Source organism: Prinia subflava, chromosome 5 (assembly GCF_021018805.1).
Source record: "Prinia subflava isolate CZ2003 ecotype Zambia chromosome 5, Cam_Psub_1.2, whole genome shotgun sequence".
In the NCBI taxonomy this organism is placed as follows: Eukaryota; Metazoa; Chordata; class Aves; order Passeriformes; family Cisticolidae; genus Prinia; species Prinia subflava.
This window is the reverse complement of record NC_086251.1, coordinates 24,188,539-24,214,019: the sequence shown is the minus strand read 5'-3', so window position 1 is coordinate 24,214,019 and position 25,481 is coordinate 24,188,539. Positions and strand designations below refer to the sequence as shown.

At 38.4% G+C, this 25,481-nt stretch overlaps 1 protein-coding gene across 1 annotated transcript; it reads right to left on the bottom strand.

Annotated features, from left to right (window-relative positions):
- Positions 1 to 3,427: 3,427 nt before the first annotated feature.
- On the bottom strand, positions 3,428 to 23,595 carry SPI1 (Spi-1 proto-oncogene). The gene is made up of 5 exons (XM_063398424.1): positions 22,953 to 23,595; positions 16,414 to 16,507; positions 8,818 to 9,005; positions 4,955 to 5,102; positions 3,428 to 4,272 (listed from the first exon to the last, which is right to left on the bottom strand). Exons 1-5 carry the CDS (start codon positions 22,995 to 22,997, stop codon positions 3,956 to 3,958), a joined length of 792 nt encoding a protein of 263 aa, XP_063254494.1. The 5' UTR covers positions 22,998 to 23,595; the 3' UTR covers positions 3,428 to 3,955.
- Positions 23,596 to 25,481: the final 1,886 nt, after the last annotated feature.

The following is a 25,481-nucleotide window of genomic DNA, read 5'->3' as shown; positions in this document are numbered from 1 at the left end:
TGTACTAGTTATAAAGCTGCCACTATAGTTTGAATTAAGCTCAATGATTATGAAGTGAATTTTGTTGTGTGGAGATTTGAATGAGGGAGGAAAAAATAGGAAGAAATAGAAAGAAATGGAAGAAAGGCAAAGAGATTAAGTGATACAAATAGAAAAATAAACTAAGGCAAAAGGCTTACTGAGGAAAAGAAACCTGGCAATATATAGAACCTAAGCCCTGTTGTAATCACAAGTGAAGACAAACACGATTTATAAGACTGTCAGTGTATGAATCTTGAAATGAGGGTATAGAGATAAAATTTCATGAAGGAGGAGAAAAAAAACCTTCAGCAGATATATCAGGATGTGTATGTATGCATTTTTCAGGAAGTTTAGAGGAGTCAATAAATGTAGGCTTTCAGGCAAGAATAAATAATGGCACCTTTAAATGCAGTTCTGTCTAATGTAGGTAAGTACTAGTTTACATCCAGAAATGTCTAAAACTCTCTTTGACTGAGTAGAATTTAAAAATACATGCTACCACTGTAAATTATAAGCAGATTATCTGTATAGCCAGTACATTTTTTTGAACTTTGATGCCTCTGATGTACAACTAGGGGGAGTCTAATATATTGTAGGAGCAGTTCAGTATTTTGAATTTAGCTCACTGATAGTTTTCTGAATAAGCTTCCCACAAGAACTGATTAGGAACCATTCAGCAGCTAATAAAGCTGATTTTTAAAGCAGGCTGCAAAGGGCCAAATATAAGTTGAATATCCAGCTGTAGTATGAACACTTGCTTTGAAAGAGGACTGATGATCTCTAACAGCAGTGGGCTGCAAAATGTTCCAATGTACTTGTGCTAATCATGGGTCACCTCTCCAAATAAAGACCTCCCTGACCTTTTTCGGGCACGTCTGCCTGTCTAGTACTTGGCCACTTTCAGAGACAATGGAGTGCTTGTCCCTCTGTAATTTTGCAGAACCTGTGATTTAGTCATGTTCGTTTCGCTATTTTTGTCCAAAAACGGCCGAAGAGCTTCTGCCTGCATGTGCAGCTGAGTGGTGACAATTCAGCTTGCTTACACAGCCTGGTGTCCCCAGCAGTTGGACTGTGTGGCAGACTAACAGTACTCAGAGAAGCATCATCATTTGGGCTCCTTCACAGCTGCAACACATGACTATTCACTCTTTATGCCACAGATGAAAAACTTAACCAGAAACAGATGGGGAGCGAATATTTTTAGAAACAGTATTTCAAAGCATTAACAAGAGGAAGAGAAAAAGTTTTCAGCTTTGCAGATAAAATTGTAAGCCTTCTTGCTAAAGTACATTTGATATTAGTTTTAATTTTTAAAAATTATTAATAATACTCTCGCCTCAAATATTTTTCTCAGATTCTTCTATTTCCATATTTCTAGTAGTCAAAACCAGTGTAAAATGCAAATGCTCTAATGCAAGTAGAAGTAGTTGCTCCAAATTAACATTTTATAGTAATGCACAGTGCTCAAATAGCTCATTTAAAGGTTCTTGTCATTTCTGTTTGAATGCTTATTTTAATTTTGTATTATTTCTCCAGCATCTAATTGGATTTTATGCAAGACTTCCTAAGGAAATGGAAAAAATAGGTCTCATAGATCTTAGAAAGCTTTTTTGGTAAGCTTGAAATGGCTTTTGTGATATCCTAAGCATCTCCACAATTAACTCACCAGTTGGCTCTTCAGTTATCATAGTTTTCCTGCAAGAGGAAATGATCCTTCTCCTCCAAATTACAGTGTCAGAGAAGGATCAGTTCTGCTTTTGAAACTGTTTGTGACAAAGATATTTTTATGGAGAGAGGAATTATCACACTAGTTTTCTTGAATATCAAGTCTGGAAGTCTGATGAGTGCAAATGCCTTTAATCTCTTTTTAATTCCAGGCTAGCAGTGGAGAGTCATCATCAGTACCAAGCAGAGAAGTCCCAAGTTTCTAGCTCAGCAAGAGGAAACCTTAATTGTGTCAGTGTTTGGTGTTCTTGTCTTCTGAGAGCTGCCTTCAACATCTTCATCTTCCATCCTGAAACTTCAGTATGCATGCAGATGGAGTTATCAGAGTCTGCTTTAGTGAGTATTACATTATTTCCTATAGGAAGTAAATCCTTCCAGTACAATTTTGGAAACAAATATCTTCCTAATTTACCATAACCCTAAGTGAATGAAAAATATTTGACATGATCCGCAAAGCACAGCAACTAAAGGTTGGATTACAAGATTTTTAGAAGGATGAAAGATAACACTCTGTTAATTTTTGGCACTGTCTGATGTATTTATCATGTTCATGAACTGGGAATAAGAATTGGGAAGTAGTACTTTGTGATGCTTTTTAACCAGGAGCTTCTTTCTAGTTTGGCTCCAAAGGGACACTGTAGGTTGTGATGTCACCAGACTTTTCACTTCCACGGTGAGATTGTTAGTGTAGATAACACTGACTGTGTTTAGATTTAATTCTGAGAACTCAGGTCTGTAAGAAGCTCATCACTTTCAACTATTTCTGGTTTCACTGAGAAGCAAACTCTGAAAAGTTTCAAGTTATTTAGTGATATTTGGCATGTTGCATTTCAGTATTGTTAGAAAACCCCATGCTCTTCATTCTCGATCTGCCTCATTTCACCACATCTATTTTGGGAAAGCTGTGATGATATTTCCTGATTTTTGAGTGTTTGAAAGAGTTATGTTAAATAACATTAAAACTAAAAATGATAATTTTCTTACTGTTGCTTGAATTTGGATTTAATTTCTGTGTTTAGATGTACTGGGCAAATTTACCATGGTGTCTCAGGTATTGAATTATCATTTATTTTGCATTTTGAGTGTTATCTGCACAGTGCAATTGTTATTAGTTACTATTAGTTGTTTTACAGTAGGGATTAAAATCCACAGTTAAAATCTTGAAACTCCTTTGTACTGGAATTCTACAAAGATATGACTAAACACAACTTATTTCCAAGAAAGATTCATAAGCTAGAATCAAGGTATTACTGTGGAGGAACACAAGATGAAATAACAGGAGCAGGAAAATAAGTAAAACCACAGAAGAACATGGTTAATTGTTATGTTCTAAACAGGATAGGGGTATAAATGCACTTCTCGGTATACATGACCAGAAAATGTTCAGCTGGCAGGGTTCTTGCACAGGAAAAAATAGTGAGAAACATATACATATAGGTATTTTTAAATTTCCTTCAGTACTGTAGTCTCTTTCACAGTAATGTATTTCACCTCTTACATTTGTTACTGAGTTTGACACTACTAATGATGCTTCCAGGTAAATGAAAAAGTAGCTACAGATGAATAAGGCCCTACAAGCCAGTGCACCTTTTGTTCAGACACCACACAGGAGCTGTATCTGCATTACTGAATGCGTGACTTTTGTTTGTGAAGTAATCATTTATTATGCAAACATCAAACCTTCGTTATATCTAATTTTATTAAATATGTACATGTTATTACTTTTTAAAAGAACGGGTATCACTCCAAGATCTGCAAACTTCTCTCTAGCTCTGAGAGCTGCGGCAGAGCCTGTATTAATGCTAGTTTAAAAGCTGGAAGCTAACTCAGTGTCACTGTGAGTGACACAGCACCACCTCTGGAGGCAAAACTTCATCGGATGAATTCTTTAGTTACAACACTCAATAATCAAAAAAAAAAAAAAAAAAAAAAAAAAAAAAAAAAAAAAATCTTTCCTGATGACAATATATTTGTACATTGTTTCAATTTCCCATCTCTGTCCAACCTGGAGGATGGAAGCAAAGAATTCTGTCATGATTAAGATTCTCAGATGCTGAAGAAGGGAATTCGTACCAGAGACATCTGATGATAAAGGCTGTTTAAAGGCAGAGAAGGGGGCACAGGAAGCAAAGAGAAAGATGCGTCCATCTCCTCTGCTGGGGTCCAGCCAGGAGCTCTCAATATTTTTCTTGCTTAGGGTCCCATGGCCTCAGTGAGGATAATGCTTCCTATCAGTGGCCCCCCTTCCCATCACCTCTCCACTAAACTGGTAGGTCAGCTTCTTCTTGACTTTCTTGACCTCCCCTGTCTTGCCATAGTTTCTCAAAGCCCGTGCCATCTTCTGGTAGGTCATTTTCTTGCGATTGCCTTTCTGGATGCCCCAGCGATGAGCCAATGCCTCTTTGTGTTTGGAGGAGAACTGGAAAGTACCTTTCTCCTTGTCCACCCACCAAATGCTGTCCTTCATGTCCCCGCTGCGGAGAAGGTCCAGAAGGAACTGATACAGACGTATCTTTTTCTTGCTGCCTGCGTGAGAGTCAAAGAAGAAAGCCAGGGGAGCATTAGTATTTGAGTGTAGTTCCTGGTGAAACAGCAGAAAGTATCTAAGTATTTCAGCTAGCTTGGGAGATGCATAACTTCCTCAGTTTGTAGCATTTATAACAGTAGACAATGTAACATTGTGAGGACAAAATGTGGGTTGAAGTACTAAGAAGAAAAAGCAAGAATAAGTAATTCCAAATACTAAACTTCTGAAATTTATTTGCTAATTTGAAGCTAATTGATAAACATTGCTAATTTGAAAATAACCTAAACCTAGTTTTGGCAGGTTATACAGAATGTGTCTCTCAGGTGCTGAGCAAAGACAGCTAATTTTTCTTTAAATTGATTCTTCCTTGAAGTTTTTCTCTTGGTTTTCCTGGCTGTTAATAGAAATTGGAGTACAAATGGCAAAAGCCATTTCCATTCAGGAAGCCTGAATAGACAAAGCCGAAGGAGGCAGGGGAGTACTTTAAGAAATGAGGTTTGAGATAGTTACCATTGCGAAAGATTCAGAGGAGGGGAGAGTGCAAGGAGTCGGGGAAAGAAAAGCTTTGGCAGTGGCATAAAATACTAGCACAGCAGTTCTGCAGTTTTATTCATCATTATCATGGTAATATAAACACCTGCTCAGTTCATAGCTTGACAAAATCCTTCTGTTTTCACTGACCTGTTTCTCCATGCATAATTCCAGGCCCAGGCTCCACACCATCATTCTCCCCATCTGATACCTCCAAGGGGGGGCTCTGCCTCTCTACGTCCTCCTCGTCAGAGCTGGGCTGAGGTGGAGAGAAGTACATCCGGGGCAAGTAGGACACCTTTTGGAGAATAGGATAGTAGAGGGAGAAGGCAGGGATACAGGTCAAGGGCATCAAGATTAAAAAAGGAAATGTGATGAAAAGAGGCACAGAGGAAAGGCAGGAGAAAGCAAGAGGTAAGGGAAAATGTTTAGAGTAATGCTGAATGACTTAGTTGTTGACATTTATAATAAATGCCATCCTATGAAGGAACCCTTTCAGATAACAGTCAACACACATGTACAACGATGCACCTTTACAAGAGGGAAGAATGAATAATGTTGTGAACGTCAGAACTTTCTCATATCTTATATCTTATGCAAGTAACACTGCCCCTCATATCTCCCCAAAGCTTGCTTTCTTCCTAATGAGTTTCTGATCCCAGTTGTCTATCCCCACAATTAAACTGCTTTTCAGAACAGCTTTTTTCCTAACACACAGTCTGGAGCTAAATTTGGAAGAGATGAACAGTTCTGCCCTATCATGGCTGGCTTTGGCTCTGTTGTCCCCTTCCTTTCTCAGGGATAGTACCTCCTGATGGCACCCTAGCGCTGTGGGACAAATTTGGAGATGGGATTATACCAGTCCATCACTTTCTGTCTTAAACTTCCCCCATGAGGAGAGGAGTAGCCTTAACACTAAAATAAAGGATATACCATATCACCCCATATTCTCTTTTCCCAAATGGCTATCTGAAAATTCCCCATTAGGGGGGAATTTTTCTTCTGCAAAGCTAGCAAGCCACTTTTTGTGTTCTATTCTCTTGCCCTTATATAGATGTGTTGTCAGAAGCAGTGTGGAATATACCTCAGCTCTGTAAATTCTCAGTTGTGGTCTGGTTTGCTAGGAAATATGACCACAATTTATTGTATCTTCTCATTTAATAATGTGAAACAGGTTGGCCTGAGGGGTAGGGAATAAGAACCCAGTCCCTACATTTAAAAAACCCAACAAACATCCCCCAAATCCAGCAGCATATTTTATGTAGCTTTCATGAAATGGGACAGACGATAGTCCTTGAAAGTGAGCTCCTTCTGTACTGCTCCTCCTCACCAGGGAAGGGTGTTTTGAGCCTGATGCCCGCCCCGGGGGATCTCAGATGCTGAAGTGGGCAGTGGGTGTGGATGAGTCACACCACTCACCCTGTGGTGCTTTTCGGATGAGTTTCGCACCACCTTAAAATGTCCCAATAAGGCGTGTGCCAAGGGCTGGTTTGGGGCACAGCAGCAGGCAGTTAATGAGTCGGCAGATTGGTCTGGCAGGAAGGGCAGGATTGGGCAAGAGTGCGTGTAAGCTTCCTGTCAGATCCCCAGGAAAGAAACTTCAGCCCTCACCACAGTCACCTCCAGCTTTTTACAGTTAAAGCTGCAGCCTCGGGGTGGGAAGGAAGGGAGAGACTGTGCCATGAGGGAAGGGGCATGAGAAGGTGGGACAGTGTCCTGCAGGGGAGGGGAGCGGAGAGGGGTGTTCCTGAGGGGAAAAGGGCTGTGGAGACCTGGCGTGGTTTGGGAAGTCTGGGAGTAAGGAACTGCATCTCTGGGGCTGGAGTGGGACAGTGGGAGGGGACATGGTGGCTTCCAGGCAAAGGTAGTTGCAGAGGCCAGCCTGGGAAGCTGAATAAGCTTTCCCCACTTTCCCTGACTGCTGTATCTTTGCTTACACATCCTCTGCACCTGAAACTCGGCAAGGGCAATCCAGTGTCACACAGCTCTGGGACAGTCACAGAGGAGCGGCCCATGTGCTGTCAGGTTACCAATACAATTCTGGAGAGAGAAAACTTAAGGAACTGCTAGCTACTTTCCATATTGTGATGTTTTCTCAGGGTCTATGGACTGATTTTCCTCTTTCTAAAGTTCTTCTCGCAGCTTTCCAACCTTCTCTTTCATTCCCTCTTCAGAGTGAATATTTTTTTTCTTATTTTATTATTTCTGAGGTCCCTGTTGGCAGGCTAACAAAACTTTTCAAACAGATCTTGTTCAGGAACAGGTTAAACTTCAAATTTGATTTCACCAAGTAATGTGAAATCGACAGAAAATTAAAGAAATACCTTTGTATGTTCTTCCTTTATTGCAAAGAGCAGCTGATATTGCAGGACAAGCATGCTAGTTAAAAACTAGCAAATTTAGAGGAGGATTAAAACTTGCTTCCTGCTTCTTTTTCTTTGCTAGGGACTGTGACTGGGACACACCAGAAGCTGAGCTTCAGAGCATGCCAAGTACTATTTGCATGAGCTATTCTAGGTATAAAATAAAGTAAAAAAGCCAAAGATCTCCTGCTGATAAGGAAAAGGAGGGTAGTGGTGAATTCTACATACTAATGTGTAGGTAGGGTGTGGGGCAGGGAGATCACAGTGCTCTTTACCAAAAGTTGTAACAGAGTTAGTTCCTGGCCTTTCATCCTGAAATGAAAGATGACAACTGAGTAGAATGAACGAGGATAAGGAGAAGTGCCCTCTCTTGTTTTTTGGTTGTGCTTCCAAAGACATCCCTAAAGGGGCTCATTTTCATCCTTTGCCCCTGGCCAGAGGTAATGGTTGGTTATTAGGTATTAGCAGTTGCAATGAGCAACTGAAACAACTTGAAGCTTCCCACAGACTGCAGTTCCATGATGCATTTTTTTATATTTGTAACTTTCTGTTCCTAATTCTTTGTTTGTATCTACATCTTATATTCTATTCCTGATTTTTTGATGGCTTGCAGTTTCCTGTTGTCAGGGTTAACTTACTCATTCTATTTTTTCTCTTCTTTCTTTTTGATTAATACAGTAGTAACATACAATTTCAGTTTGCTTTGAGCAGAAAACCCCAAAAAGATAAGACCACGTATGCGGTTTTTCTCACAAAGTTTCAGCAAGGGTACTGTTACATGCAGCACTGAAATCAGCAAACACTGTTTTCTTCAGTTCTACTCTGTCTTGTATTTAGGATTTTTCATGTGCATTGGGAAACTCTTTAGCACAAGATGTCCCAGGTTTCTTACTGCTCCCAGTAATTACTTTGGGCATACTCTTGTAGCATCAAGAGTGATTTCCACACCTGCTGTGCTTAGTATCCTTACAGTATGATGGAACACCTTATAATTTCAGCTTCAGTGAGAATTCATTGGTGCTTTGGTGACTACTGCATGTCAGAGTACCTTTTTTTACAGCCTGGCTTAATGTAAAATCTGAGCAAAGCCAAGACAGGGTGCTTTGGCTTGTGACTTATTTATTCCCAGGTAGAAGCACAAATAGGGTCTCCTCAGCTTGTGGTAGAATTCCCAGTAACATGTCTTTGTTAGCATTTCTCAGACAAGTCAAATAAAACTGTCAGGGTTCCTTGGAAATATTTAAAACTTTACTACTGCTTCAAAGCTCAGAATTACTTCTTAATGGTCATGGGTAACCTTGCTACAATGATAACAAAGCTTCTCAGGTCCAGTTCATCTGTAGAATTGCAAACCAGTTGATTTTCATTCCAAATGAAACAAAAATTTGAAATCACAAACACCTCCACAAAATTCAGTTCTCTTTTTAGATATTATGGGGAGCATGAGTTCTCATTATCCAGGTAAAAAGAATGTTTAAAATACATTTGTCCTGAAAATGAAGAGATCTACATGTCCTAAGAACTTGAGTGACTCATTTCAGCAATCTCTTTCACTTACTAATATGCATTCCCTGATGTCTTATTTTCTTTACTGCTATCGTGTTCTTTCCATTGTCATGGGACATTCTGAGCAGGGGCTGGTGACCATACCTGATGGTTGAGCCCGATGTGTGTGGTTGGGATTGCAGAATCCAAGACGTGCATCTGCTCGATCTCCATGTGCCTGTAGAGCTGCTGTAGCTGGGGAGGCTGCACGCTCTGCAGTTCTGTGAAATGGTTGTCTCCAAAGGTCTCAAACTCACTGTGCATGTGGTGTGGATGATATTCCCAATAATGATCTAAAGAAAGTAAAAATAGATTGTCTGTCATTGCAAGATTTAAAAGCATGGCATTTACCTGGCTTTCATTGAGTCTTACTCCTGTCACTGCCCTTTCTGCCCTCTCCAAACCACTCCTGTTGACCTGTCTGTCTCTGCTGACCATCTGTATATATCTCTGTGAAGTTTTTTTTCCTAATCTCATAAATTCCTGAGACTGGGAAGTAATACTCAGGCCACTTCAAGTAGGACAATACTCTCAGATAGTGAGATGGACTTCAATGATAATTTAACACAAGATGCAGAAGATATTAATGCTGGCACCTTTCTCAAGAAGAGACCATGGCAAGTTTCAAAACATTGTCAATCTTGGGACAACAAATTCTACTGATCTACATACTGTCATATTCTTATTACACTCTTCCTCATGGCATGGAAATGAGGAGGTGGAAAAAATATAAAGATTATTCTGCAGCTATTTTTAGTCTTTATTTTACTGTGCTAGCAATATTTCAGGAGTGCTGCAGAAAAGACACTTTTCTAAATATTTCCTGCTGTGTTGCTATATCACATATTTTTAAGTACCAATACTAGAGAATAAAAGGATAAACACATGTGGAAATCTGGTGTACACTATATACAGGAAAGCTAAATTCCAATGCATACTCTTTCTCTACCTTTTTATCTCTTTAGTACAATTGAAATTTCTGTGATAATTTGGATTTTTTTTCAAAAATATAAAGAAGTACATAAATAACCACTATCATGTCTCCTTTTTAATTTATCTTTGAAATTAAGTTCCATATCATTCTCAGTTTTAGATTTCTCGCTTTTTTAGTTCAACATAAGCCTTCAAGTTTTTAGAATGTCATATTTGCTGCTCAAAATTTAAAATTTTCTACAAGAAAGGTGAAGTATTGCTAATTCTATTTCTCATATACAACAGCTGCATACATAATTTTGCACATATTTATGTGCAACCTGTTTTTAAAATCAGGATCAACACTATGTCCTTTGCTCTGAGCTTGGAACTAATCTTCCAAGGTTCACCTTTTTGTGCATCACTATATGCATGGCTGAAGTTTCTTTATAATTTTCTTTTTTCTGTGTAACAGTTCTAATTTATATCTTATTGTTCCAATTCTAATTTATATCCTATTGTTTCCATGTTCTCTTCCCTTATTAAAGTATTAAAAATCATTTCTGTCCTTCCCTTCACATGTTTTCAGGTCGCTGTCATGTTCTCTAACAATCTACTTCTAATTATCACTTTAGCTAGGTTCAGTTCTGAGTCTTTCAGTGTAAATCAGTATATTCACCCCCCTATTCACACTTGCACACTTCTCCAAGCTCCTGCCCAGCTGTTGACATCCTTCCAATAACACAATGGACAGAACTGAACATGTTCTCCTAAATGTAGTTAAATTTTTGGAGGAACAATTGTTGGGTTCTGCAATATCTGTTATTGTGCATGACATGATCTGGATACTAATGAGCTATGAGTATTTTTCTTAAATATCAAGTTCATTCTTTTTCTCATCTCCTATCTTCTCATCCTTCCCCATTTATTTTTCAAACAGTTAAGTGTAGTCACATTGAGGAAACAAGTGGAGTCACATTTGAAATCCAGGGGAGTGACTTTGATTGTGGCTTCCCTTAGAGTGAACTCAGTGATAGGTTTGTACCAAGCATAGTTATACCTGAGAAGCTGTAAACCCTTTCAGCTGTCTTCATGCTCAGTCCTGTAGAAACTTATGTGGGGGCTCTATTAGACCATTTGTGTCAGCAGCACTTACTTTTTTGTACTTTCTGCTTTTTTGATTAATGAATAAGCATCATCACTGCATGTGAAAGGGGTGGGAATGTTCTTATAAAAGCATCCAGGGGGCTGCTGCATTACTTTGTCATTTCTTTGCTTTGTTGTATGGCATTTTCTATGGTCTATGTATGGATTTTATAGCCCAAAGATAATTACAATGCACAGAAGCACTTCTTCAGTTTGCAGTTCAAGAGAAAAAATTCAGTCTCTAGGCTGAAAATTTGGGGTTTATGGGTGCAAAGGACCTGGGTGTGTTTACATCCACATCTACTTCAACCCAGGAAATAGCAGAGTGTGAGAGTTGAAATCCATAATTTACCTAAGGCTATGTCCTGGTAGGGAGCTCTGAGCACTTTCAGTGTGAAACCTTTCCATTTAGTTGGAAGACTGAGCCACACTAATTCATGTTTTCTCTGGATTAAATTACTGCAGATTTCTCTAAGTAGAGACAACCATTGAGGTTGTCTCTACTTAGAGACAGGCAGTCCTGTGTATTAAATTGGTATGACTGCCTGTCATACCACAGGCAGTCCTGTGTATTAAATTGTTGAGAACACATCGCAGGAATAATCTAAACTCTTGTTCCTTAGAATGATCTGTCTCTGCTGGCTGTGTGGAATGTGCTCTGTCAGAGGGCAATGTATATTCCCAAAGCTCCCTTGTCACTGATAATCTGCAACAGCAAATGAGATCAATGCACAATTGGGAGGATGACAAAGCCCAGGAAAAAGGCTCTGAGGCTGTCGGTGGCAGGTCTTCAGCTGCCCTACTGGCAGCAAATATGGTGGCCAAGAGAGAACAAAGAACATTTCCAACCTGCATAGCCATGGGTATCTGTGCACTCTCTAGGTGGTCTACTTTTGATTAGTTAAAAATATTTTTTATCAGCAGTAATGTTTTTATACTTTGAGATACCTCTTAGTTTTTTGGAGCCTCTGACAAGGTTGCTGTTGCTCCAGAACTGTTTTAACTTTTCCCTTGGCAGATCAATTAACCTATGGAACATTATGCATATTCATGCTAATAACTAATTAGTAATTATCATATTAATTACTAAGTTATTTTTGATGGAATTAGATGCTGCTGTAAAAATAAAGTAATAAAATAATACTATTAGCACAGCACATAGGATTTAAAGTAATAACCTAATAGTATTACGCTACAAAAAACTGTGTCAGAAATTACTTCAACACAAACTTACATCCAAATATTCAAGTTGTGATAGGGAGCAAAGTCCTTATTCTTTCCAAATTATCTATAATTTCCCAGTAATGCTTGGGAAAAACAATATAGTTTTAGTAACACTAGAAAAGAAATTACAAATCTGTCTCCACAAGCCCTTCTGCAGTTAATTGTACTGGCTAAGTTATGGCACATGAAAATAAAAAGAAAAAAATTTAAATATCTGTGTCTGCAGATATTTGAGTTACCAGAAACTCTTTACTTCTGTGCTCTTTATTAGTGTTATGTCAGTTACACATAGCAAATTTGTTCTTTTCTCTAAAACATGAAGGTGGAAGGAAGAAAAAAGACAGGAGATAAAAATTCTAGAAATGGAAAGTGCCTGTTCTTTGGGCAAAGGAAAATGTCATTAAAAGCCAAGTTATACCTACACAATGGAGTCATTATGAGAAATTTCACGTGAAGTGAAAGAGGATGTGAAAAAAATTCTCTCTTACAGGACATGGAGATCGTGTTTGTTTTGGTCCTGTATGTAGTGAAAGGTTAGAGGAAGGACAGCCATGAATTCTGACCTCCCTCCCATGACAGAGAGGATGTCAGCCTGTTGGGAAGCATAGCTGACCTAAAGGCATTGTGTTAATATTCACCATGGAGGTAGATTCTCACTCCACAGGTGAGAAAATCTGACTGAACTTTTTCATTCACCTTCTCATCGCTGCAAATTGCTTTGCTCCTGTTTTAATAGATGAGTAATGGTAGCACCAGCAGTCAGAATATGAAACAGGCCCAGGGAAGGTATTTATAATAAATGTGGAGCTAAAAGGGGCTAAATCTGCACTGTGCAGTGCGGAACTGTGCAGGAATTCACGAGCCAGCTCTCAAAGCAGAACCGTGAGCGCTCCATCAGCACCGCGCTCTGCCGGGCCCGCAGACAGCGCCTGCCCTGCCCTGCCTGCCCTCGGGAGCTCTGCCCAGCCTCTCTGGGCGCTTCTGCCCTGCCCTGGGCTGGCTTTCCAGCACATGGGGAGCGAGGGGAGGGTTCCTCTCACAGACCCACACCACATAGCTTACAAATTCCCACTGTGTTTTGCACATCTGACAAAACAAGTCAAGGAAAAAAACCCTAGAGGAAATGAGAAAAATATTGAAGGACGTTGGGAAATCAGTGTCTTGATCAGACACTACAGAATCACTCCTGAGAAGAGTGTTGTGGTCCTGGGCAGAGCATCAGTCTTATCTAAAACAATGTTATAATCTCATTATCTCTCACTTTACAAACTACATGACTTTAATTATGCCAAATGTTCAAAAGCCTATGGGTCAGGCTCCATCAAATCATGAGAATATATTTGAAGAGAGGGGATTTTTAAATGAAGTTTGGAATTCTTTCTCTTTTTCATACAGCATTTAAGACTAAGGTTCACATGTTTGGACTTTCCTCCACTTCTATGTGGACTAATAAAATCAATGTTGAGATTCCTAAATGGTCATGTTACTTACTCCAGGATGTGGAACAAAAATAAAATCCCAGATCATGAAATCTAGTAAGTTCCATGATGCTAGCAATGAAGTGAATAAGGGTCAGCACCCAGCTTCATACAAAAAGTGATTTTTACTAAACCTATAATGTTTGGTAATAGCATAGAGACAAAGCTGCAGTGGAATTTTGTAATTACTAAGATTGCATTAGTGTTACAAAATATGCTGTGTTGTGCTGACAGATTTACAAGCTCAGGGTAGGGTGATGGACTAATACATGATCAGTCAAAGCAGCTTATGTCCTGCATGACTGTGTCTCTGCATTTATTACACTATTTAAAACATAGGTGCACTGCAGTACAGAAACTAATTGCACACAATGCTTGTGGTGATAATGATATCATGTTGTGGTTTTGCTTGCTAATTTCAATGTTCACTTATTGGAAATTATTTCCTTCACTAATGGCACAGATCTACAGATTTTTTTGTGGACTTTACTACCTATTTGTGTAAATATGGATTAAGGGTTTTCTTCAATACTATATTTGAGGAAAAAGGACAGTAATGAATGTAAAACAAATCTACAGATTATGACATTGCTATCTCCCTTTCACAAAATAATTTTCTAGAAGTGAGAGAGATGTAGTCTGTCACCTCAGGAAATTTTCCTATTTCTTTAACAGTTCCTTGTCAGCAAAATCAGGAGTATTCTGTCTAGTGGCATCTATTTGCATTAACTGGTAGAATTGACGTGCATAGTGGTACTGAGTGGACCTGCAAAATTATTTTTATGTATTGTCAGTGATCTCACTGTATCCCAAGCTGAACTTCTCTCTCACAATTCTGTTCTTATTTCTTCTTTTATCCTCCTATCTAATCAGGTCCTTGTCTCTGTCCCTGCTGTCACTGCAGCACCTTTTTTATTCCTTTCCCCTCAAATTTTCAATCATTGTGCCTTTATCTACTTTGTTCTGAACACTTAGTACATATTTCTAAATGCACTTTGTGGCATCCTTTTCCTGCTCTTCTGCATGGCTCAAGACTCTATACTTCTGTCATGTAAACTAATTGAAAGCCAAAGCGGAGTTTTCCAGTGTTTATTGGAAAGAAGGAAACTACAATAATTTGTGTATTTTAGTCTCCATCTATGTTTTAGTTGTTCATTGCTCTTTTGGACTGTGAGCAATTTAGGACAGCACAGGACATAGATATGTATACACAACCAGCTACAGTAAGGCGCTTTCATAAAAATTTGATTGAAATCTGCAGCCTGGGTTTAGGTTGCCTCTTTCATAAGCACTTACTGTAGGAGTTACAAATATGATTTAGGGGTCTTTAGGACAAATGTAGCACAACCTTAGGAACAGACAAATTTCTGTTTAAAGTGCATGTTTAGGCACTGCTTAGGCTATACCCCATATAGGTCACTATCCAGTTTTTGTTGTATTCATTATGATGAAGAAAATCATGTAAGTGATCTGAGAAATGTAGCTTAGGAACAGCCTCTCAATAGAAAAATAGGCAGTAAACCAGACGGGGTGATAAAATTATGAAAGATAAAGGGATGTTTTTGCTTGAGGTAGCCTAGACTTAATGACAGAAAAGTTATTTCCAAATGCCTTTCCTACATGGCATCTTTTATATTTATTGTTTCATTGTCACAATTGCCTTTTGAGGTAATCAATGTTATCCTGTTTTATGAGTGTGCAAACAGGTACAAGGTATAATGTAAAAACCCTGAATTTCCATGTGGAATTTGCTGGGTTTGATTAATGAGACTTGACAGATGCCATGAGATAACTTACAAAACCTGAGTTAATTCTTTGTCTTCAGGTGTTAAGATTATCACAGGTGTTTCCTGAATGAAATCTAGAGAACAAATTTAGGTAGGAATCTCTTTCAGCTAAATGCTCAGAGTGATCTTCTTCAGTAACTCACTGCTCTTTAAGATAGCTCCTGTTGCCACAGACAAAACAGTGCTGTGCTATGGTTAGTTCATGTCTTAAATTATAACAGCAATGGGTCTGGTTGCTGTATCAGGGGGAGTCTTTCAGGGAAACTCCAGGAGCTGCAGGGACTGCCACCAGTAATAATGTGGAACGGTGCTTTTCCTTCCTGAGTCAATATTGACTCTGGTATTTCCAGGGTGGTGTTGCTGGACCATTGTATTGCACAGGACACAAAATTCACAAAGCAAGACTCTCGCCTCTGCGTTGATTTAGAGTCCAGTGCCCAGACAACATTAAAATATAGACACCAAAGCTTTGGAATCACATACATAAATCGAAGTAATAAATAATCATACAGCATTTTTACATTGAGTTATGTTTATGTACAAACAGCTACAAGGAAGTTTTTCATAGATTTAGAGAGAGGAAGTACTTGGGTGTACTGGAGGAAGAGTGAAAGTTAAAGTTAGGTGTGGCAGCATGCAACAGAGATCAAAAGAAAGAGAGAAATAGATGGAGTTGAAAAAGGCTAAATACCAAAGAAACATAATTAAAATAAAAGGACAAATAGATTATCTAGGACCTAAGTGAAATGGGAATTGGATATGGGAACACAAGAAGAGGAATACAGTGTTGCAAGTCCATGTTCTCAAAAGCTGAGAAGCAAACTGAATGCTTTTGATCTGCAGAGGAAAATAAAAGCACAGTAAAGATAATGAAGGATAGAGATCATGAGATCCTACTTTCCTGGAAATTCCTTGCACCATAGAGTGCTTTTTAAAATGTTCTTTCAGAGAAACCATGTTGTAGTTGCTGGGTTGGAACAAATAATATAATGATATTATATTATTATTAAAATAATTTTTGTTCCTGATTCAAAAATGTGTTCCTATATATTATAGATCACAGCAATAAATTTGTTATTTTCTTGTATGCCCTAATCTGTTTTCTGTGGTAATCCATGAGACTTTATGCTCCAAAGAGGTATTTTTTGACTTACCACCATGACTCTCTCCATCACTGTTGAGATACTGGTAATAGTCATGGGGCTGTCTGTAGAGGTCTGACTCATAGGGTACCATATCTTCAGAGGGCTGTAAAAAGAAGAGGAATTTTTAGAACAGTAAGCTCACACAAATCCTTTCCAAATTATTCATACAGTTAGTGAAGGGCTAATGCCAACCCATTTTATATTGCTTAGGGAAAGAAAGGGGAGACTTCAAGTTATTAATGAATCAGCAGAAATAAAATGTGTGATGCCAAACACTGTTTTTGGGGAAAAAAAAAAGTAAACCCAGTAGAAGAGACCTAGCCTATGCAGCAAAATTGTCCAGTTGTAATACAGAAATCCCTTGTATCCCTCACTCCAGTCTTCTGAGGATACTGCTTTAGAGCTGTTGTAGATATTAGGCACAAGTAAAGGTGAAATATTTTCTTTGGTAGTAATAGACATTTTCTTTTATTGATGATGATGATGATGATTATTCCTGCACACAAAAGAGAAAGCAGAAACTTGTCTTGCCTCAATATATTATTCTGATTGTTTCTACAAGGTCTGACTAAATGGTGGCAGTCTGTTGGAGGGTGGTGACACTGACAGAAAGCATAAACACATTTTCTTTCTCACTTACTGTCCTAGGTGACCTCTAAATATTTGCTGGTTCAAGTCAGCTGCACAGGGCTTTTAGATACGCACAGTGAAGACTTAAAAAGTCCAAATGTGGGGCAAATAGTGAGTTGTGACCTGTTGGATGCTTAGCTGTAGAACTGAAGTCTTCTCTATCTTCTTAAAACAGGTGACGTAGGGTAACTTGCCCTCTTCTCTTCCTCCTCAGGCCTAGTATCCCCGTGTGAATACTGATTAAGATCTTATGTTGTTGGAATAAAGGTTGTTTATTATTAGTTGTGCACAATTTTGTTGCTTCATTTAATGTTCCTTCTTGTTTGTTTCCAGAATTAAGAGTTAGAGAAAGACAGTGTCTGTCACGGGGTTTTATTAAACCTTAGTCCAGTTAAGTCTGTTACAGAATTTCCTTCCAATCCAAACAAATTCTTGCTCTGTCAACAACAAAGGAGAACTCAGCCACCTTCCTGCCTTTTTTTGGAAAGGAAATTATTAGTAGTATTTCTAGATGCTAATAGAAACATTTTAATTCTATTAATGACTCCATCATAACCATTTTTGAAGGACAAATATTTAAAATAACATGATAACTTACATGACAGGTGTATTTCTTGTGTTTATATTTCATATGCCTATCTGTACATCCCAAATCCTTTCTCTCCCTTCATGAATCTATCACATTTTTGGAACATTTGCATTTTTAAAGTTTATGCTGCGGTGACAGCATAAACAGGAGAGCTTCTCTTTTTCTTACTCCTCTAGACTGCTTAAGAACATGGAACCTTTAGTGGCTTTAGCAGCTGCCACTAAACTCCAGATGGAGGTGGTAGATAAGCAGCTAGCAAAAGGAAAGGACATTTTTTTCTGGTTTCTTTAATTCTTCTGGTTAACTCCTTTGGTCTGTTCTGTTGGAATTTGGGGATTTAAAGACTGTCCCTTTCTGAGGATTAAGATGTTAGGACACATACCAAAAAACCCCAACAAAGCACTTTCAGAAGTTACATTGGAACTTGGTAAATCCTTAGTAGCAGCCATGTGTAGTAGCAGTGTATCATTAAAATGCCCTGGTAAGATTGTCTAAAACTTCATGACTTTCAGCACACACACTAACTGGGAGTCAGATCCATGGAATATTTAAAGCCTCAGGAGAAAATCCATCACCTGGCTCCAAGTTCCAAATATAACTGTGGGTGGTGGATAATTGTTTTGGGGAAATCTTGAGAAGATGACAACCTACAGGTTATCATAATAAAGGAGACAATAAAGGCTGTCTGAGGGAAAGACTAAGGAAAAGGGACAAGTCATCATTTAATTACATCCATAGCAGGAATAGCAGTCACGGGACTCTTCTCTGGTCTCCAGAGCTGCACTGTAGGTACAGTCTCCCTTTCCAAAACTGTGTGATTACAATAGTATTGCCCTTTATTCATACAGAAATACAATAGGAAATATAGCCTATTTTCCACATTTCAGGGGAGTGGTCAAAGAAGACAGTACAGCATGCATTTTCTCAATGTTTCTGTTTTTCTCTATGCATTTTCTTGGTATTCTCTCTGTGGTTATATGTATTTACTCATCTTCATTCCTTTAACCTTTGGTGTACTCTGATGTCTGACAAGAAAAAGGAATGAGACTGTATTTTGCTTTCTTGAGGATAAAGATCTGAATGGAATTCCTCCTTTTCATTATCTTTGCAAATTAGTTCATCTCACTCCCTCATTTCCTTTCCCTAAATATATGCTTCCTGTTAAATATATAAACTTATGCCTTCATATTCAGCATTTTAAAATATTATAATTTATATTATAAATTATAAACTAAATTTATGATTAGTATTATAAATTACTATAATTCAAAGGAAAGCATTCATATTCTGTGAAAGGGGAAATGTCAACATCTAAATGGAAAATGCATATCATACTAGTTGGGAAAAATGGAGATTAAAGAGTCATATAAATATACATTGTTTGAAGGAAAAATCTCTGTTTCTTCTCAACTGAAATACTAGAAACTTACAGAAATTAAGAATTTAATACCTAAATGCATTGAAGTTTTTAACGCTGATAACTATTTAGCCAAAAATAAACTGATTTCGAAAGAAACCAGTATCCTGTTGTTCTAGGCTTAACTTGCTAAAATTTCCACTGATACAACAAAGTATCTTCACAGAAATATAGCTTGGCAGGAAGGCCACTCATCAGTCCAAAAGTAGATAAGCAATATGTATTTTAGGCATGGAAAAGAACATTTGGCTTTTCCTAATTGTTCTTTTCCTTTGTACTCTTTTCTCAGTCTCCAAACTCCCCCACTTCAGACCAATATACATTAACAGGCAGTGGAGTCTCAGTCTGACAGCTGAGAATGAAGTATGTTACCATTCAAAAGCTATTTTACAGTTCAGATGCATATTCAATGACCAGAGCTAAAGGGAGGAGTGTTAAACAGACTCTTAAAACAATAATTCCATTAATATTTACAGATCTGACAGACTGCAGAATAACTTGCAGATACTCAACATCTAAAAATGTTTTTACATAGGGCATTGGGGTACTATGAACTCTCATTTGAAAGACTGGGGCTCAAAATCTCTTTATTATGGATTCTTGGAATTTTTGCCCTTGGATTTTTTTCCTGTCCCGTGATCCTTTTGATAAAATACATATGTGTATATCCTTGTTAACTCATGCAACTGGACCAATCCTCCTCCACAAATGAGTTGTAATGCCACCACTTCCTAGCTTGACGTCTGATCTTCAAGGGCGTTGTAACTAACATGGCAAGATCTATATTAAATATTTAAAAGTCTACTTATCACAAACTTAATCAGAAGGTGGTTAAAGCACATAGAACAGCATGTAATCTCTCTGATTATCCTATAGGAAAGTGAGATATTTATAACCTGGTTTTAATAGCTTTCTGTTTTTTGGGGGTGGTTTGTTGTTTTGGTTTTTTTTTAGAAAGGTTTCTTTAGACGTGTTTTCTCTAATTAGAGAGGTTTCACCATGTACTGCTGTTGCCTCTTGTGCCATTCTTTACCCACTTGCCCTGTTCTTTTCTGGAACCTCCCCACCCACACCCATTTCATCATCTTACTGACAGCACATCTATGACACTGAACTGTTTTGTTACTCCTGACAAAAAGCAAAGAATAGTTTATGTTTAATCTGTAACTGATGTCAATGGCCATTTGTTCTATTGGTTGTTTCCATGTAAAAGAGTGACTGAAAGCTTTGTTGGGATCCCATAGTTGTGGTCTAAAGTTGGTGTCTCCTTTCATGCATGCCATGAGGTGCAGTACACTATCTAAGACAGTATTCTACCCTCAGGTAATAGGCCAACAAACAATACTTTCTGTCACAGACTTTGATAATGAAGAGTGGCCTCAGTCTTCCACCTTTGCCCTTAAACTCAAGGGAAAGGCCACAAAAACAGTGAGAGAAAGCTCAGTTGGCATTGGTTAGGAGAGACACTTTGGACTCAACTAAATTTTCAGCAGTCTGAAAATCTTGTTACTCCCCAAGCCTTTATTGGATGATTCCAGGGAATTGTGAAATCACTAAATGCTGATCTTTTTGTTATCTTGATACAACTATTCACTGGCATGTGATTCAAAAATACTTCAGACAATTTCCAATGATGTGCTGCTGAGACAAGCATTAAGGCCAAGATTAACTATATTTCCTTGGAAAAAAAATACAGTATAACTATTTTAGAAAAGATGAGTAAATATATTAGCTTGATTACTCATTGGGCCAGCCTCACTGGACCGTGTTGACAATGCAGTTATGTGGAACAGAGTACTTCTGTGGGGCATTTTTGCTCTCATGCAAAAATACTTCATTCAAAGCTGTGATTTCTACAGGTGGCTACTTAAGGATTCATATATAACTGGAACCCTCTTCAGGCAAATGTGTTTGACTTAATTTTTTGACCCACAACAAAACTGAACTCTATCACGCAGTGGAAGACACAGACCCTGTCTGCAGAATTTTTCCCCACAAAATTCCTCATCTTCAGAGGAAGATGCAGTACTCCTAAACCATTTAAACAGCGTTTTCCAGCTGAAGGATAAGAATTTCCTAGCACAGGCAAGAGAAAACAGTTACTGACCCACCCTCAACTGAGCAGGGAAGGGTGGAGGAGGGAAGTGTTTCTGCAACCCCTGCCTAGAAACAGGCTCGTGTCTCCCCGCTGAAAAAGTCCCAGGAGACATAGACATGCAGGGCTGTAGCTCAAAGTGCACTTAAGGCAATTTTGAAAGTACAAACCACAAAATTATTAATTTTTTGACCATTTAATCACAAAAATAAAAAATCAAATTGCCCTGTCAAGTGCTTCAGTAAGATGTAATTGTGTTTTCACTGCTGGTTGTATCACTCATCTGAACACAGTTCAGAGAGAATATGAACTGCAACACAAATTGGAATATGGGCCAAACTGTGTTAGATTTTCACTCAGTCTATTCAACATATGCCCTGGAATTCAAAGCTAGAAAAAAAAAGACAGAAAACTTGGCTATGAGTTAATGAATGGATAGAAAATGAACAATTGGGGTTTTTTGAATGGAGATGAAGTTTTCTCGGGTAACTAAGGACAAAGTTTTTGTTTCTTTTTAATTTTATTTTTCTTAAACCCAACAAGTAGCACACTGAGAAATCTCTATATCCGTTTTTATTTTCTTGGTTTCTCTTAAGATTTCTGTTCTGTTGCACTTACAGCAGACCCACTGGGAAATTCTGTGTATTTAAGAAAAAGAAAAACTATTTTTAGGGTCTACTTGCCCTTTGGGTAGATAGGTGATTTCAGTGACACTGATGATAAACTGAGAAAATAAAGGGTCTCCCCCAAAAAGAAGATAAATACTTTCAGTCATCATGAATTCTGAAGATGACAGGAATTCAAAGGGCCATCTTTCTGGATGGAAGATAAGAAATGTGTTTAGTCTTTATTAAATTGTACAAGACAAAACCAAAACTTGATACAAGTTTTTGTTAAACTTTTGTTTTGGATCTCATTCTGTTGTCTGACACATGTATAACCATAACTGTGAGCCATCTACCACATAAAAAGCCAAGCGAACCATCTTATCTGACACCTCTTCAGCTTCTACAAACTTAATGAAATCTAATTAAGGCCTCTTGTAGCCCTTCTGCTTTGAGATTTCCCATTAAGGCTGGTTTCTGAACAACAGGTTAGCGACATTATTTTCTTCATAAATAATAATTTTTGAACTCACCATACAGTGAATTACAGCAGTGCAACAATGCTTCAGAGTTAAGGAAAGGATACACATGCCCCATAAGCACACAGAAAAAAATTCATCTTAGAGAAAACGTTGAAAGATCCAAATAAAGACCACAGGTTTTTTTCCCCATTTGCCAATTGCTTTTTCATAGTCAGTGAAATCAAGAGAATTTAGGTCAAGAAAAGATTAAATTAAAAACTAAAATGCCATCATTGCAAAGAAAACAGAGAGTCCTAAAATCTGCAATATGTAAATCAACATTCTATAATTCTTCTCTCTCAGATTAGTAGACAGTTAAATATATAAACTATGTCAGAGACTTCAGATGATTAAGAAGTATAATCTGAAGAAAGACGGCTTTTATATCATGTTGGTGGCACTGAAGAAAAGAGATTTACTAACTTGCTATAAACATCCTGTACAAAAATACCATACATTTAATCTGTGAAAACAAATGGAGATCAATATCAGATACAAGTTTGGGGAGGAAATGTTAATTTCCCTTTCATTGCAGTGTTGTCACTAGTTTTATATATTGGCCTAAGCCAAACTTCCTGGCATTACAAATACAGACCAAAACAGATATATTCTCAAATAACAAAACCTGGTTTACTTTGCCTTTTGCTAGTGAACCCAATGATACATTTTACAAATAAATCCATATACTCACAGGGGGAATAAGGGGAAATCCTTCCATTTTGCAAGCTTGCAACATTCAGCCAACTTCTGAGTGAGTTTTTCTTAATTCAGTTTTCAAACATCCAGAATAACTGACTTGCAAAAAATCATATTAAAAAAAGAGGGGAAAAAGGAAAAAGAAAAAAAAGAAAAAAAAGAAAAAAAGAAAAAAAAAGTGAGATCCTCGGACTCCGTGAAGTCCCTTAGCAGTGGTGGATCTCAGGATAGGAGGACCCTAACAAGTTTTCATAGTTTGCCCTAATAAGTTCTGAGGTGAACTTCTTCCCGACTTGCATGCGAAGTTCCTGATTTTATCAAATGTCTGTAGAAGGCAGATAGCCCCTGGGTCTATCAGCTCACTGTGACATCACACTGTAGCCAGTTTGCATAAATTTCATTTCAGGGAGCTGTGGCGCTGTGGCAGGAAGTCTGCCCCAGCCATGGACAGGTGCTGTGCTCGCAATCAGCAGCGCAGCCCGGGCCTGCGTCTGCAAGCTGTGGGTGCAGCACTCGGGGGAAGGCTGCGGCCTTCCCACTCTGCGTGAACCATAACCGTGCTGCTGATCTCGGGTTTAATGATATTTCAGAAAGACACGGTCCTGACAACTTCTCTGAGTCCAGAGCAGTGGCACACACTTGCGTTGGTAATTGTCCTGTGTTGAAATTATGTGGCAATACTTAGCAGGTTGGAAAAAAAGAGTATGCAATTTCAAACACACAGCCTTAGGTTTATACAAAACACTGAAGTTATGCCCATGAGACTTTTGTCATCAGCTTTGCACGAGAGTAAATTCAGTGAAAGATACTTTATTCTCTTAATTGTTTCTTGTGAACTTTTTTCTTTTACAATTCCTGTGAGGAGAAAGTGAGTGGGGAAAAGGAGAAAGTATAACATGTCCCTCTCGATGACTTCCCTCAGGCTCTGAGTGCCTTTAACAGTGAATAGAGAACAAGATTTATAGATTCCTGTTCAAAGAGTCAGGTGCAGAAATACCTTGTAGAGATTTTGTGTTAGCTCTGCTCACTTGATTTTCTTCCCTCTCTGTATCCCACTATTATGTTTGCATGTGGCTGTGCTGAACAAATTCCCTTCATTTACAGGTTCTGGCAGTGGCAGAGGCGAGTGAGGCACGGGGCAGGATGGGCCTGGTAACAAGGGGAGAGTGCTCTCATTCTGCAAAATGCCTTCTTGCTTTGCAGTTAGTTACTAGTGTCTTGGAAAAGTGAAGTTTCTTTGTCTGGTTTGTTCCCCTTCAGTCTATGCCCATGTGCCACAGGTTCTGCTTTTGAAAGCAGCCTGTTCACCACTCACCTGGATCTGTGTACGAGGGGGAATTTCAGCCACTCCAGACTTCCTCCCTTGTACACTGGTAAAACCAGAGGCCACTCACAAGTTCCTCTCATTCCCCACCCTCAGAAACTCAACAAGAAAACCATATTAGCAATTGGGATAACATCAAGAACATGATGGGATATTAACTCTTGAAGCCTCAGATTGAATTTCATCAGCATTAGTTGATACACAAGCATTTAATTCTTACTTGGTTCATACCATGAACTCTTGACTTCAGCCTGGGAATAAGCAAGCTTCTTAACAGTCCACTTCTGTCTCTGAGATGGTTCTCAAGTCTCCCCCTGGATGGCAGCCTAAAAGTGATCAAACCACCTGGGGAAAAGGAGAGAAGCAAAGTACCACCCTGATGATAAAATTCAGTGCAAACAGAGGAGAAGGGAGTGAACACACAAATCTTACAGTGGGTAATTGAATAATAGGTGATAAAAGCAATTGTGGAAATTGTGTGTCTATTTACAAGGCTATTCAGAGCAAGGAAGATATGCTATCTGATTCACTGCACACTGAAAGATAGCTTAAGCAGCTTCTGCAAGTGTTAAAAATGTGCTTTATACAGAGAGGCTTCTATTAAGGTGGAATTAAACTATATTCCATAGGCTGGAGGATATTTCTATGCTGTCTTTTAGCACAGGAAATTACCTAATAAGGGCAGATATTTTGCAGCAGCCTTATTGCACTCGGGGAATGCTAGATTGCCAGTGTTATCGACCAGGTCCAAACATACAGTAATCGTAAGTGCACCAAGGCAATCAATGTAAAGAATTAAACTGATCCTCTGTATGCTGAATCAAAACTAAATTATATGCCATAAGGTTTCAGGACCAGCAGAAAGTCCAGCAATTGAACAGTCTTCCAGGAAAGAGGGTATCTCCATAAATGGAAATGCTCAAAGTGAACTAAAACACTTGTTTGTCATATTTGTATAGGAACATCACTATTAACACTATTAACCTTGCTAAAACACAGACTGGTTTCTCACAATTGCATATAACTGGTACTTTATCCTAAGTTTGTAAACACAGAATTTTCTCACCTCTAAAGCAAGGCCTACTGGAGGTGACACATTTGCCCCAGATCTTTGCAGTTGCCTTATTAGATGACTTACATGCAGAAAACAGATGAAATTACAAAACATTGTGTAGTAGGGAACTGATTTCCAGAGGTATG

What these genes read in the sequence shown, in the direction of transcription:
- SPI1 (XM_063398424.1), bottom strand. Translation starts at nt 22,997, where the DNA reads ATGTTGCAAGCTTGCAAAATGGAAGGATTTCCCCTTATTCCCCCT. An exon ending in GATTTCCCCTTATTCCCCCT is followed by an intron (nt 16,508 to 22,952) that starts GTGAGTATATGG and finishes TTCTTTTTACAG; the next exon opens with CCCTCTGAAGATATGGTACC. An exon ending in ACATCGGGCTCAACCATCAG is followed by an intron (nt 5,103 to 8,817) that starts GTATGGTCACCA and finishes ATTCTCCAAAAG; the next exon opens with GTGTCCTACTTGCCCCGGAT.